The sequence below is a fragment of the Pezoporus occidentalis genome, unplaced genomic scaffold, assembly GCF_034315485.1.
Source record: "Pezoporus occidentalis ecotype Australia unplaced genomic scaffold, CSIRO_AGI_Poc_V1 ctg18, whole genome shotgun sequence".
Lineage (NCBI taxonomy): Eukaryota > Metazoa > Chordata > Aves > Psittaciformes > Psittacidae > Pezoporus > Pezoporus occidentalis.
Genome location: NW_026913640.1, coordinates 11,855,057 through 11,870,712, shown reverse-complemented (window position 1 = coordinate 11,870,712; position 15,656 = coordinate 11,855,057). Strand labels below are relative to the sequence as shown.

General features: G+C 40.2%; 1 protein-coding gene across 5 annotated transcripts in view; it reads right to left on the bottom strand.

Moving 5' to 3' along the window:
• The window catches only part of PDGFD (platelet derived growth factor D), a 141,804-nt gene that overhangs the window by 45,622 nt on the left and 80,526 nt on the right, over window positions 1-15,656 (bottom strand). For 2 of the 5 annotated variants that reach the window (XM_062615333.1, XM_062615331.1), the window contains exons 2-3: window positions 15,282-15,486; window positions 11,219-11,399 (exon numbers count right to left, since the gene is read on the bottom strand). In XM_062615333.1, the coding sequence (XP_062471317.1) occupies window positions 11,219-11,399; window positions 15,282-15,486 (386 nt within the window). Of the gene's footprint in view, window positions 1-10,521; window positions 10,564-11,218; window positions 11,400-15,281; window positions 15,487-15,656 lie in introns of all 5 variants that reach the window. The other 3 variants (XM_062615330.1, XM_062615329.1, XM_062615332.1) reach the window with 3 other exon arrangements.

Here is a 15,656-nt window from a genome sequence, read left to right as displayed (position 1 = left end):
AATTTTCATGGCCCAAAGGTGGTTGTCCCTTTCTTTTTTTTGACCCAGGATAATATTCTCTTTTCAAATTGCCTGTAAGCCTGCAAACATTGAAAGCCAAGGCTAACAGATGCCATTAATTCTGTCACTCACTGTGATGTCAAGCACTGATGAGAAAATGAAAGATCGACCTCAATGTGTAAGAACTTTTGGGCTACATGTATATTAGTAAGTAAAATGAGGTAGAGATTGGTCAGATATAGTATGACTGTATGACTGTCCTAGGACATAACTATTACTCTGCAAAACAGAGTGGCCACAATAAACTACATATTGAAAGCAGCCTGAGGCTTGTGTTGGCCTCAAACCAGACATGCCGAAAATGTGACAGTGCAGACAACCTTGTGCCTGTGCTTTGGCTCACATCCAGCCTGTTTAAGTCTTTGTTAACAATTTGGGATGCACAGACTTCTTTATTAGAGGGTGCTGCAAGAGCTTGTATTTATGCTTCTTTATATGACTGATGGTTGGACAGCAACAATACTAGAATCAAGAACACACAATGAGACAACACAGTGCCTGACTCCTACAGTCCAAGGAAAACTTTCACTACAGAATACTTTTTTTACATATCAACTAAGAAATACATCAGGACCTAAATGTTGATTTAAAGGAAGCATGTTTATAGCCACTGCCTTCAGAATTATTATTAACACACACTAAAAAAGGCTTCTGCAGCTTATGAAAAGAAGGGGACCTAGAAAATAAGTTTTGTCTGACATAAAATATCAATTTGTACCTTTAAAATATTTTCCCAAACAAAAAGGATTAGAATGAAAAAAAAAAACAAAACCAAAAACAGAAAACCAACCCTGCTGTCACAGAAAAATTGGATATTATTTGATTCTGCTTAAAATGGTCTGACAACAAGATACACAAATTCCCCAGATCTAACCATTATATTTAGCTTCCAGTGCTGCAGATGAGTTACAAAATCTGAGCTTGTGTAGTTACAGGCTCAGACCTTTTCTAGTTAAGCATGGACTAGTCATCAAACTGACAACCCAGGAAAACAGAACTACATTTTTCTTGGTATTTCAAGAGATAGAAAATGTGTTAATTTTGGGGGGTTTTGTTTTAATGTTTGTTTGTTTGTTTTGTGTTTTTGTTGTTTTTTTTTTGCATGGCATGTACATTCAAGATCAGCTCAGCATGGAGAGAAATCTGTGGCATGAAAAACAGAGAGGGTTGTAGGCAAAGGATTATGCTAACAACCCAGGCACTGGATCTGAGGAGGTGTTCAGTTCAGTAGCACAAAGCTCAGCACCAGGCAGGGGCTTATTTTATGTAACAGTGTCATTTAGCAAAGAATTTTCTAGTAAGATTTATCCTATCAAGTCTAAAGCGACAGGAACTCTGCAACTAGTAACAGATGTGTGTGTGAATATGCATGTGTAATGGAAAACCAGAAATACCCTGTGACATATCTGTCATCTGTGTTATTATGAAGACATGCATGGACTTTATCGAGTGCTTAGAGCAAACCAGAAGGTTCTAAATTTAATAAAGATGTATGCATAGAAAATAAAAATTGGATTTATACAGCGTTATGGGTGCCTTTGGAAAGCTAATATATAGCACTAAGGTTATTTAAGCTAGACACAATGTGCTGAGCAAAGAACAGTGCCCGCCTGCAAGCACACCAGCTTCTGCAGCATGGAGGAAGGACCTTCTGTGATGATCTGTGCCTGGAACAGCAGAGTCAGAATAAGACTAAGAACTGCTAAAAGGAAGTGTAGACATCCCAAGAGCTCTAGTTATTATGCAACCTATGAAGATGGGGAGGGATGAGAATAGCTGCAAGTCTTCTCCCACCCACAAAAACAGTTGCAAGTGGCTTGGTATAGTCTGAAGCTAATTTTTGCTGGTTTATCTTCCTGGTTTGGAATCTGGGATTCCTGTTCTCGATTTTTTAATCATACAATTTCTCAAACTAGAGAGGACCTCAGGTAATTCTGGCAGGCACAAAAAAAGCAAGCATGCAAATAAAAGAGCAAGCAGACAAATGGTTTTGCTCATCAGCCTCAGTTTGGCAATGAAGCCCACCCTTGCTGTCACAGTGTGACACACTAGACTACAAGCAGGAGCAACACAGTGTGCCTTTATAGCGTCTTTTAGAAGTTAATCCTGTGGCATTTTACAAAGGCTCATGGTGCTTGTGTTTGAGGTTGAAAGACCTGAGAATGTGAGAAGGTGTCAGGGCAAGCAGTTGTGGAGCCTGGCCTGGAGCTGCAGCTGTAAGGCCAGCACCCTCAGGACATGATGCTGCATCCAAACCTGCAGGCAATGCAACAGGAAGCACAGCCATCCATCTCCACTGAGGACATGGAAAAACCACAAACACTATCACAACCCAGGAAACGGAAAGCTCACCCTGGAAAAGGGCAACCTAATGTGTTCCTAAATTACAAGCTGAGCACGAGGAGGAACCTAAGAAACTTGGGAGCGTAAAGATGGACTTAGCTGACAGCAGAAAACGCATTAAAAGATACATTCCCAGTGTTAGGGCAGCCAAGCTGGCTACTGTTGTATAGACCTGCTTAAGCAGGGTACTGCGGCAGCTGACACTCCACCCATAATACAGCCCTGGTGATGTTCGAACCACCAGATTCAGCTCTCTTCACTACCACAATGACATTGTAAAAAGCTGGGAAAATCTGTGGGAGTTTTGAAAAGAACATTGGAAAAAAAGCTCTGAGGGGATTGGATAGCCTGAATTTTTAAGAAAGATTAAAAGCTAGAAACAGACATAATTTCTTGACTAAGCAATATGCAAAGAAGTGTGAGAGCACTCTGAAAATATATGAAGGAGATGGACACACACAACAAAGAGAACAGGCTTCTTTTATCAAAAATTAGGAAGGACTATAATAGCAGGCAATGGTATGGCACTAAAAAAAAGGAAAACTAAAACTGATTAACAAACAAAAAATGTCTTTCCAACAGTGATTTATTAGTCTATGGCTTAATCTCCTGTGAAGTATGCTCCTATGCTTGTTATATTTAAAAATTATGCTAGATGAATGACCAATGAATTTAAAAACGGAAAATTCTTGTCCTTAATGAAAAATGGGCTGAATGACCTCACATCTTTAAATCATCACATTCTAGCTTTGGCTGCATTATGCATTACTAAACAAATAAAAAAAAAAAAAAGCCTACAATCCTCCTAAATTTAGACTCAGAAATCTTAAAACAAGCACTATAATTTGATCCAGGACTGTATTTTCCAGCAGTTACAGCTGTTGCAACAAACAAGGCAAAGATTTTTGTCTGTAAACAATTAAACACACATTATACACAATGCATTGTTTTCCCTGGCTTGCCAAGAATGACAAAAACACATTGAACAGTGTTAAGGTTGAAACAGACCCTGAAACCCAAACTTGGGCTAGAACAGTACAAGAGCAGGATTTGGCTGTCAGGCTTCCTAAGATAACACTGACACATGATCGAAGACATAGTTTGGTGGAACACAAAACATGAAGTTGAGCCTAGAAGCCCACCTCTCCACCAGACTGTGAAGACATGCAGTTCTGGTTTTGATTTAAAAAACAACTTGCAACCAAAACCTGCAGTGATGGGTTTTCACAAGCTTTTCAGTGCAGGTTGGAGATCTAGCATGTTTCAATTCACCAGTCACTTTCTCTGGGAGTCTGTCAGAAGAAAATCCTGAATCAGACTGACTTTCTGCTCTTCTCCAGCACAGTTGGCATACATTAAAGTTAAGCTGCACCTTCAGCTTTTGTGTAAAATGTAGAGCAGAGACAGGAAAAGGCCCTGCGAGGAACAGGCTATCTCCTCTTCCTTTGTGGCCACAGTGGTAGGGGGGATAAGCCTTGCCACAATAAAGCACTAGGAGTTAATACATACCTCTTTGCAGCACTGCAATACAACCTTGTAGTGTACCCTGTATTTTTCTTTAACAGATTGCTTGACCCTAACTAACTGATACGTGAAGAACAGGGAGAAGATTAGCTTTCATATGAATATTTTTTTATGTATCCAGCTATGTTAGTTCTAGAAACTAATTCAGTTTATGGACTGGGAAGCAGCATGGGAAGCAAGCAGACTGGGAAGCAAGCTGAAGGGACAGACAACTCACCACGAGTCTTCACACATTCCCTCACTTAGCCAAGATCATGGCCAGTTACTATGAGACTGGTGTTCCCTTCATTCATTTAATTAAAAACCCCAAAGTCACTATTCTGTCGGTATTACACACTTTCCAACAACTGCAACATTCCTGTGGCCTTCATCTGCTGTTCTTATACACTATGTAGTTGCTTGATCTCATTACTAATATGGTTGCATGCTTCTTGGAATTTTCATTTTCCAGTTTGTTTCTGCTGTATTTGCAAGAAAACATGTTGTGGTTGAATAATGCTTTTGAGCTTCTACAAAGAAACTATGATTTCTTTCTGGCTAACATGGGTAGTGCACATGATGGTCTTTTCCTGGTTTTGTCTTTGTATCTTTAACTTACCTTGGAAAAGTAGGAACTTCCTCTGGGTCACTGAGTTCCCCAGGAATTTTTAAGACAGGTAAGTACTGCCAGCAGGAGCTGCAGTCCTTCAAAATCTAAAGCTGTCCTAAATGAACAATGCCTCTAAGTCTTGTTACAATCAAGTATTTGTGACAGGATACTGCATTTGAGAACAACACTTGTGTTCGTATAATCCTTTGAAGATGTGAAGTGCAACATTTTCTTGTCCTTGGCCACTAACAGGAGTTAGGTGAATTTTCAAATAGTGCGTAACACACCACTAAATTAAAGATGCAGCATTTTCAACAGGAATTGGACATCAACAGGATTGCTGTTATGCTAAGACAGATTGATGACAATGATGTCCTGCAAAGGAGCCATGCTTTAAGTGAGCTGTCAACAAGTCAGGGATGGTGGAGAGTAAATGTCCACTTCTTCACCATGCTGTTCATATAACAAAACTGCCAAGCACACATGCTTGCAGCTGGGAAAACACAAACACTAAGGTCTATTTTCCTTTCTGATTAAAACAACTGTTTTATCAGTTGAGGTCTGGCAGCTTTCAGGAGCTTCTGTATGCTTACTGGGTCCTGCTGTTTCTGTTTCTCGTATCTGTATTTCCCAGCCATAATTCAATTTTTCACCATGTTCCCAGCAAGCCTTTTTCCACCTCTGACATATCCCAAATCCAGCTCTACTGCTGTTCAAGTTCAGTCAGAGGTTTTGCCCAGAGTGGCTGATATAGTGAAATGGTCCTACTTTTGTCCTGCCTTTTACACCTACCCGATGCACACCTGCCCTCTCTCCTCTCCTAGACCCAGTCTTTCCTATTTCAGGTCCACTGCCTGTTTAAAATCTTCAATTCATTTACCTCATTTCCTTCACTGGGCAGAGAAGAGATTCAGAGCAGCCCTGAATTTTGCACATGGGTTGTTTTTATAAAAAATCTTTTTTGTCTATCATAGGCAGGAAATCAAAACCAAAATCAGAGAAAGAACAGCAGACAAACAACTGATAAAGCATCCCCGTGTAAGTTCTTGCTTCTTCATAGTGAGATCTCTTTCATGTTCAACCATTTTATCAACCAAGACTTTGCCTGTCTTGTCCCCCTCCCTTCCCCCGCGCCATTCCTCTCCTTTTGTACACCCAGCAATTTACTGGGATTACTTGTGTGGATTATTTAAAAGCAGGGAAGGCAGTCATGCATCATTATCATGACTGTTGTCACATGAGATATATTATAAGGGTTTTCAGGCAGAATATTTTGTCTTGGAGACAGAAATGAAATGTCTATTTGTGAAAGAAGTGACAAGCTACAACAGAAGCACAGCAGCAACGACTCATGCAGCTTTCAGGCTGGATCCAGTTTTGTAGCCGGCGATAAAGAATTAATCATTCTTTATGGTCTTTATGAATCTGTATTCACACTGGTAGCTGAATCTTTTTGTGATCATGTTGACTCTTACAAGAGAGTTTATTGATTTATTCAAAATCCCTGCAGCCTGCTGCTGCACTACTTGTACAAACAAATCTGGTAAAATACAGGGAGCCAGTTTAATTCACTGACTGCATGGTAGCACAAGTATCAGGATGAGGATCGTATTTTGCCCATTTTTATTTTCTGATTATGCTTTGAATTTTTGGTATTTTCTTGAGCTTAGTAGGAAAGCATCAAAGAGCTTAAGTTCGGTATTTGACTAACTTTGCTTAGTCAATATTTTTTATATGGGAAAGTAATAAAATTTTATTCGACTGACTGTGGTGTCTTACACCACTTTTTGACCAATGCTCATTTTTTTTAATCATATAACTGATGACCTATAGCCTTGGAAAGTAGCAGAACACTATTTTATGTAAAATTCCACATGATGGGTCAAAACCCAAAGTTGTGCTCTCCTCCATTCCAACAATTTCTTTATGGGTCCTTCATTCAAAAACTGTCATTTCAAACAAGTAAAAATTACTCATTATCTAACACACTGATACATATTTTGACACATAAGTTTATCCTGGAACAAATGTACTTATGTTCTCCTGTTTAGCGCAAGATGTCCACCACTGTTGGTTTGCGATTCCAAATAAGTAAAGATTGCTTTTAATGCCATGTGATGTTTTCTAGTTATGAATTACAAAGAAAAGAAAGTTAAAAGCACACAGATATATGTGTATATATGTAAAAAGATATAAATATATATTTAAACTTTACATCTCTGTATATATGCATGTTTGCACATATACATATGTTCCTAGCTTTTTTGTAGCCCTTGTTTCCAATAATGATTTTAGTTGAAGTTCCAAAATATGGGTTCCATTTAGGATTAATGAAACAATTAGTAAGGCAGTAACAATTTACTGTTATAAATGTATAACAAATATGTGCCTTTTACAATAAACTTAATGTTTTTAATTAGCAAATGGAATCCAACATTTTCTAGTTGTCTCATTAAAATGAAACTAGATGCAGGGTTGGGAATTTTAATTCAAAACATTCACCTTTATCGTTGGAACATATTCCTGGGTGAGTTCTTAGGTTATTTTAGTAAATATCCGTGCTAATGCACTTGTAAAACACGGGGTACAGTCTTGTTAACATTCCCTTCCAGAATTAAGACATAGGAAGATTTTCATTTCAGAAGGAAAGAGGGGATTGTGTAAAATGCCTTCAGTCAATCAAATATCTTTTCCATGTGTAACAGTGTAACTTAATTTACATTCCTACATCTCAAAATAATTGATGCTGTATTTTTAGTAATTACTGAATACTTACTTGCTACACACAAGATACCTCCATTGAGGTAATTGCTCTGCAAGCAGCAGTGGAATGAAATTTTATATTTGTGGTAATGCGAAGTTTTTGCATCACCTCCTTCAAGGTGGGGACTTTCTCACGACAGTGTTACCTCCCATCCAGCAACTGTGTAAGTAACTTAAGATTACTTACCTTCTTCTGAATTGCATATTTCTATAGTGTTTTATACGACACAGTATGTCCTTAGAATCATAGAATCATAGAATAATTAGGGTTGGAAAGGACCTTAAGATCATCTAGTTCCAACCCCCCTGCCATGGGCAGGGACACCCCACACTAAACCATGCCACCCAAGGCTTCCTCCAACCTGGCCTTGAACACTGCCAGGGATGGAGCATTCACAGCCTCCCTGGGCAACCCATTCCAGCGCCTCACCACCCTTACAGTAAAGAATTTCTTCCTTATATCCAATCTAAACTTCCCCTGTTCAAGTTTTAACCCGTTACCCCTTGTCCTGTCACTACAGTCCCTAATGAAGAGTCCCTCCCCAGCATCCCTATAGCCCCCCTTCAGATACTGGAAGGCTGCTATAATTTCTTAGAGCAAGAAATTATATAATGTGTGAGAAAAAAGTCTGGAATACCTCAGTGCTTTCTATACTGAAAATTAATGTTTCTAAGCCAACTAAAAAAAACACACACAAAAAAAAACCAAAACGCACACACAAAAAACAAAAACAAAAACAAACCAAAGAAAATATTTGAGAAATAAGCAGTTTGAGTGATAATGGCAGGGAAGGATTTCAAACAAATCTGCACCTAAGGGAGGCTCATTCCTAATTGCTGTCCAGGGCTTGCTCAAGACCACTTTTGCTCTAGGTCTGTGAAGCTTGAAGGAAAAGACAACTTTTAAATAGGTTCAAGGGAGACATTTCTCTGTGTGGATACCCAGGCTAAGCCAACAAACTGCACAGTTACAAGTGAGCATTTGAATGTGAAGTACCTGCAGACACTAGCCACCAGCTGCACATGCTTACTAACTGCACTGCCACAAATAGACCAGAATAGGTGTGATATTTTCCAGCCATGTTAGGATACTTTTGATTCTTATTCAACTTGGGATAAGAAGTGGGGCACAGTCAACTCACTAATAATCTCCTGGAGTCAGGTACATTTTGGAGCCCTCATCCTACACATGAGTCTTATAGCTTCAAGGGCGAAGAACGGATCAGGGACAGCAACAGTCAGCAGCATGTTGGATAGGCCCCTTCCCTCCAAAATCACGCTCACTGCTCCCCCTCTAGCCTTCCTAGTCCTTCAGCCCCACAGAGGAGAGGGCATAGCCAGAGGTGCTCATACACAGAGTATGCAGGGAGAGGAGGAGAAAGTGGAGGGAGCCAGCTGTGGCAAGCAAACGTTAAGCACTGCATTTAAGTGGTCAGACTTTATTTCATAGATCTTCTCCCTTGCCTATTGCCTCTTATCTTATACTGGAGCAGTTAATTACTCCCATGCATCTGTGTGACTTTCAACCTTATCCTGTTAAAGATCATGCTTGTGTTTTTCTCAGTCTAATTTTTCAGAGTCACTTTGAATTCTAATCCCACCATCCTGAGTGACTGAGCCCTTTCATCTTACATGGGTCAGTTAGTTTTGCATGCCTTGTTTCATAAGGGCAAGCGTGATTTCCATGGACACAAGTCTAATTTATGTCTTCTTTAGAAAAATAATCCCTTTTTGTTTCTCTAAATTGAACTGAAATATGAAGTTAGTACAAAAACACCAGTAGATAATGAAGTATGTTTCTGCTAAGCTCTGTGGTGCCTCATTTGTGCCTCACGCAGAGTGCTGAAGTAAGTAAAAACTTGATCTGCATCAAATGAACTTAACTGACTTCCTTGAACTTATAAATGGGAAGGCCAGAGAGCAAGGCTGCAAGTCTGTTTGGCTGCATATGCCATCAGAAGAAATTCACCCAGCCATTCTGGCACCACGCTCAGAAGATGCATCTGATCAGTAAACTCAAGTGAACTCTCCAAATCTCTTGCTTCCATTTTGCTTGGAAAATTTATTAGTCAGGTTCTGGTATACATGTAAACAACAGCTATGGAGAGGCAAACTCCATATATAAGAGGAATCATGGAAGTTAAAGATTTGCACATACCTTGTGCACCGTTTTCCAGGAAAGCCCCTAGAAGCAGCCTTGTTTTGGAGGAATTTACAAAGGAAAAAAAAAAAAGGCAATATAAAGGTCCTTCATTTCATCTTATACAAAATACCGTATGTTTTTGCCTGCTTCATTAATGCTACCTGGTTTGCTGCCTAGAAAATGCACACTGAGTTCAACCTTCAGGGGTCAGCAGTGCTCAGCATATCTATGAACTGAACTCTAAGTGGCTGTGGGGACTATCAAATAAGGGCTGACTCTGATGAATATTAATTCTGCAGTTTTAGTAGAACTGTTTGGAATCTCAAGACTAGCTAAGCACATATCATCTCCCATCTCGCAAATGCCACTGCAGTTTTTTTTCTCAGAAATGTAACAGTATTTCATTCAAACTGTGCTCTTGGAGATTATGCTTCTGAATAGATTTGCTAGACTGTAAAATTCTCTGTTTACTCATAGTTTTGAAATTAGATATATACAGTAGTCTTTTCTGAGCTTTCTAGTGCAGAAAGTACTGTGTGTTATGAGTGACAACATTCATTTCTGGAAAGCCTAATACTATCAGACTAGCTGTACACGGTCTGGAATAAAGCTTTCTAAATGCAGCTGAGTTTTTGTGGTTGCACTGAAATATGAGCAGTGTGAAAAGAGGCTGCTTTACTATCTCATTTTTCTGCCCAGTGGTCTTTCATAGACTGTTCAACCTAAATTTCAGTTTTAGTAGATTACCTTGAAATCACAGTAAATTAGAGCTCAGGATTTACTCGCAGTGCAATGCCTTACTCTGCTAGAAGCCTAACAATTTAAATGCAAGGGAGCACAACCTTTATAGCTTTATAGCTGTCTTGACAATGTGCTGTTTATGGACTCTTTTTAGCATACATAGCCACGCATGCATGCAAAGCCAAGAGCCTGAAATGAAATGACTCAAACAATGAATCTCTCCTGTTACAGCACTAACATTATTGCTATTCCAGGCTTTCTTAGTCTTGTTAAGTAACAGTGGATTGAATAAAAAGGGAATACAAAGTGTGATGGATATGAAAATATAATGATGACAGTACAATAAATTAATGCTTACCATTTCCTGGGTGTTTGCAAAATCTGCCTCTTTCGAGCTACACTGCACCAGAAGCATTATAATATCAATCAGGAGAATACAAACGAATATGTATTTCTATCAAAACCTACTTAAAGCAATAAGCATTCCTGCTTCCTGAAGACAAAACCAAAATGAAAACAGAGGAGGTTTTAATCTCATTGAAACAGTACACAATACACTGCTAATGCCACTGCATATAAAAAGAGGAATGTTTATATGTGGTTAAAAATACAGCCTGAGCCTTAGCACAGTGTTTTGCATGTAGAATAAACTACTCTGCATCTAACTCAGAATCACAGACATAACCCCTCAAGGTATTTTTATTTGCCCTCAAATGAACACAAAAAAGGAGTTCACAGAGCAGCCATTTCTTTGCTATTTCTGCAGTACCTCTTAAAGAACTGGCAGCGCAATCTCAGTATAGAAAGTGTTGGTGCTTCTGAAACATGCTACTAGTGTAAATCTTGGCCTGGACTTGACTTTATTTTATATTTAATGACAGGACATAAAAAAAAACCTTTGATCTGTATCTGAACTACATTGTTGCTGGATTGAAAATACTTTCAGTCAATTAGTGTTTTCATCCAATACAGTTAGCGACACCATCCAGTCTCCAAGTACCGATGCTCTTTTACACTACTATTTCTCTCATCCATGACACAGTTAAGTGACTCACCACAAGGGAGTAACAAATCTTGAATCCAGGTTTAGCCACAAAGTAGTCATCAGATTTGAAGGTTATCTTTATATGATTTGTTCTTGATGTTATTCTTGGAGGTACTTCCTTGTGCCCACACCACCGTCCTCGTATAACTGTGCTGGTCTCCGATACATCTTCCACTTCCACAAAGTCATACCTGGGAACCAGTTTAAAGAATTAGCTTTTGCCAACTCTGGTTACAGAAGATAATTGCAATTAGACAGGAGCACAGCTAGAGACACAAAGACAACTGCCCCCCATTCTCCATTGCAAAACATCAGAACAAATACTACTAATGGTGGGCATGCTCAAATGGATGATTTTTGGGCTCCTGGAATATGACAGTATTTTCTACCACATTAAAGTAGCAATGAGAGGCACTTGCATGTGCTTGGTGCACTGTAAGCATACACATTGCATTTCATGTGGTGGGTAAATAATAGAGAGACCTGATAATATTATTTAAGGCAGGCTGCCCAAGCTGAGAAGCTGCAAGCACTTGTGACGTTTCTGATATTGTCTCAGAGGGCTGGAGCTGAGCTGCCACTGTGCCCAGGAGCAAAGGTAGATGCTGGAAGGACACAGGGCAGTTCATGCCACTGAAAGGTGCTTTTTAGGAGTTTCTTTGTAGGTGGCATGGTGCTCCTGCTAGATGGTTTGGAAAGACAGTGGAAAAGGGCAGGCTGGCACACTGTGTGCCATGGTGGGGACTCCTCTGCTGTTTGCATGGGTGCTGTCACAGGGTAAAAGAAACAGCATGTCTTACCCTATGAAAGGTCACACCTTGGCCAGGCAGTCATGCCACAGTCTTGGTGTCCTGAGTCCAAACAGGGCTCTGTCAAGAGCAGCAGACACTAAACCCCAGGGATGATGGGACACATAGATCACATTCACTGCCACAGTGTGCACATTTGCTTGCCTGGGTTGTTTATTGAGTTCATTTATGGAGCTGGCGAATAAGGAAGGCAAAGAATAAAGTCTTGATCTCACTCACCCTATGAGAAAAGCAGTCCCTCAATATCTGTGGAGATAGAATTAGGCCACACACATTGCAGCCGGCGAGAGAGAGGTGATGGTAAGAGTGGACAGTTGATGGGGGCAATGAGAGATGAGGAGACCTGCCATCCTCACAGTACAGTTAAGATCTTTACCAGGGAAGGATTTTACTACCAAAACATTTGCTCCCTCCAAAGAGAGAGTTTAAGACCGTTAACCAGTTCTCACTAGCAATATGCTGCTCCCCACCCCTGGGTCTGTGGGCCAAGCGCCTGCCTCTCTGCCCAGTTGTGGGAGCTGAAGAGCTCTGTAAATAACAGACCTGCTTTTCTTTTTCTTCTGAGAGCCCACGTGAAAAACACAAAAGTACTATGTGGCTTGAGAATATCAGTACTGCTGCTCTTATATTCACCAACCCCAAATTGCATAGAACAGAAAATAACAGATTTGCCTTAACCAAATCACTTAAATATGCCAGAACTCTGCTGAAGTATACATTTTTTGTAACACAGCAAAGTTTAGTTCCAGACAGAGGTAAACTCATCTCAAGCTCTCTCCAGAGTCTTCTACTCCTTCCCTCATGGTATGGATATGGTACCAGAGCAAAGCTCTGCACTGCCTGCCCAGGGGCATCCACCATTGCCCCCAGGCAGCACAGCAGCCAGTGAATGCTGACTTTAGCACAAGGGGTTGCAGAGGCTTCAGAATAAGATGATAACCTTGTAGGCTTCGGGGAAAATTGTCCTCCCCACTCTTTGAGGCCATAAAGCAGACTAACAGCTAGGAAAAATGGGGCTTCCAGGGATTATTTCTGCTTTCAACGGCAGCAGCTTTGCTGCAATGATCGTGGAAGTAGGTACAATCTCGGCTGTTTCTGTGCATCCAAGGAGCCTCAGAGGCTGGGTGATTTAATTGCTTTTCAGAATCATCTCTTATCAAGTGCCTGTGGAAATGCTAGCAGCATGTCTAGAAAATTCTGTAAAACCTTGAATATTTGTTCTCCTTCTGAAACAGCTGTGCTAATGTATACCTTTTTGCTCCTCAGTCTGAATGAATTTCAATCAGTTCAGTCTTAATAGTATGCAAATTAAAATAATTAGCATTAATGAAAAAATGAAAGAAAACACTAAGAAGTTTCTGGAAGAAAAAAGTGTAAGGTCAAAAGCAAGTACAAAAGGAAGGTAAGGTGCAGAGATCCTGAATTACTTGTCCACTGTGCACAGTATTCAAGCACACGCTCAGCTCTCAGTGTTCATTTCAATTAAACATGCCTGGCTGTCTCTCTAAAGCAGCACTGCAGGGATTGTCAGGGACTGTAGCTGCAGAAAGGACCTAGTTTTGAGAAACATACTGAGCATTAGTGAAAAATCTTACTATGCACAGAGTACTTAACAGGCTTAAAGCCATCATGAGCTGTCTGTCCAAGAAAGTCCTCACTCTGGAAATAATACTATGCAAATAAAGGTCTTCCAGGAATGCCTGGGAAAGCTTTATTGCAGAAAAGAATGTGATATTTCTCCAGCTTCTACAGACACTATGGAAGGTCTTTGCTTCTCTCCGCATCCTAAATTTGCTGTTCTAGAAAAAAGACAGTCCCCAAATCCGTAATGCCAGTAACAGCTTGACTTCCCCTCACCATGCCACCACCTTCAATGGCTCTTGACAGAGAAGACTTAATCTTTTTTTTCCACAGTAAATTAGTCCTCAATTTCAAAGTTGCAATGCTTTAAGGTCAGCCACAGTTTAGCTGCTATGTAAATATTAACAAGCCGCTTCTGTATGCATTAGGCTCCCAATCCGAGAGAGCATTCACGGTGTTAAGAGGTAACTGTCATCACTGATTCTGCTGCTGATCTTGGACCAACAGTACCACAGCAGAGCAGCTGCTGCCAAGACCATCAAGGCAGAGGGAACGACAGCCAGTTTCAGGATGCATCCTTTTATTACTAAATGGAAAGCAAACCTGCAGAAATGGTTCTCTCTCCCAGTAACACAGAAAATTAACAAAGTAAAACAAGAAAAAAAAAATCCATCCTGTAAAACCCTGCAGAGATACCAAATCTTATACATGCAAACTAATTGACAAAGAAGATAAGATAAGCAGATGCTCTGTGTGCAGAAATCCTAACAGCCCAGTTCTCTGCATAGATAAGGTGTAAGTAACAACATGATCAGGCAGGGAGCTGGAAGCTGAGACTCGAGCCTTTTATATAAGTAGCATCACAGCATTCTGCCTTTCAGAGCACACGGAAAGCCTGAGCCTGCTCTCTCCTGCATAACAGCTGAATAAAAGAAATGAAATATAAACAGAAAGCTCCATGGTTTTATACTGCCCCAGTGAGTGTTGGCAAGGCTCAGATCTGTGCTCTGCTAATGCAGAACAATTTATCCACCTGGGTTAATGAGCCAGATCAACTGAGCTTACAGTCATTTCTGCTTAAAATGGTAAAACAAAGCAACTGGGATATAGTAGATTATACTTAGATATATCAGTATGCAGAGTACCCTAATGTTTGTGGACTTACATTTAATGGTTTTAAAAGAAACTATACCAGTGAAGTTTAACAATAAAGACAGGTAATTTGAAGAACATAGTTATGTTTTTCAGTGTATTTTTATCTGTCTCTTACACCCCAATATAAACACCTACTTGCTCACACCTCCCAGAGCCTTCCACCTACTGGAAAAGATGGTTTTTGCCTGGCTAAAACATAACAGAGGTGGACAGAGGACAAAATCCTGTTAAAGTAGTACCTGAGTTGTTAAGTAGCTGGATTTAAGTGCACAAGTACCTTGTGCTTAAAATATTATAGAAGGACCAAAACCTGCCAAAATGGCTTCAACTCCAGGACAGCTCAGTTTATTTATAAACTCAAAGACTGGTTTGGGTTGGAAGAGGCCCTTGGAGGTCTGTCCTCCAAGAAGGGCCATCCTAGACCCAGGCAGAAATACGCAGGTTTTGTTTTGCAGTCTCATGCCAGTGGCCACATCCTTAAGCTTGAATGCAGTGTTAAGGAGCCCTTTGTAAACTTCCACAACTCACCTGCAGATATCATTTTCAGGCTCCTCCAGTCCAAACTGATTATCAAAAGCCAGCTGGATCCTGGTGCTCTCAGGTGAGTGGAGCCGCCATGTCAGCAGGAGATTCCTGGGGTAACTGCTGGGGAAGCGAGGACTGTGGATGCAGCCGTTCCCTGCCACGCTGATGGTCTCTTCTTTTCGGTACAAGTCTGTGAGGTGATTGCTCTCTGTTAGTAGTCACAACTTGTAGAAATTAGTATGTTGTTCCAGTTACAGGAAGGCAAAAAACACAACAGTTTATAACACAGAACAAATTACTTGCATTTAAAGTCTATTAAAAGTTGGGTCTAGGAGCTGTTATTAAACAGGAAATAAAGTATTTTCTATTAATTCACCC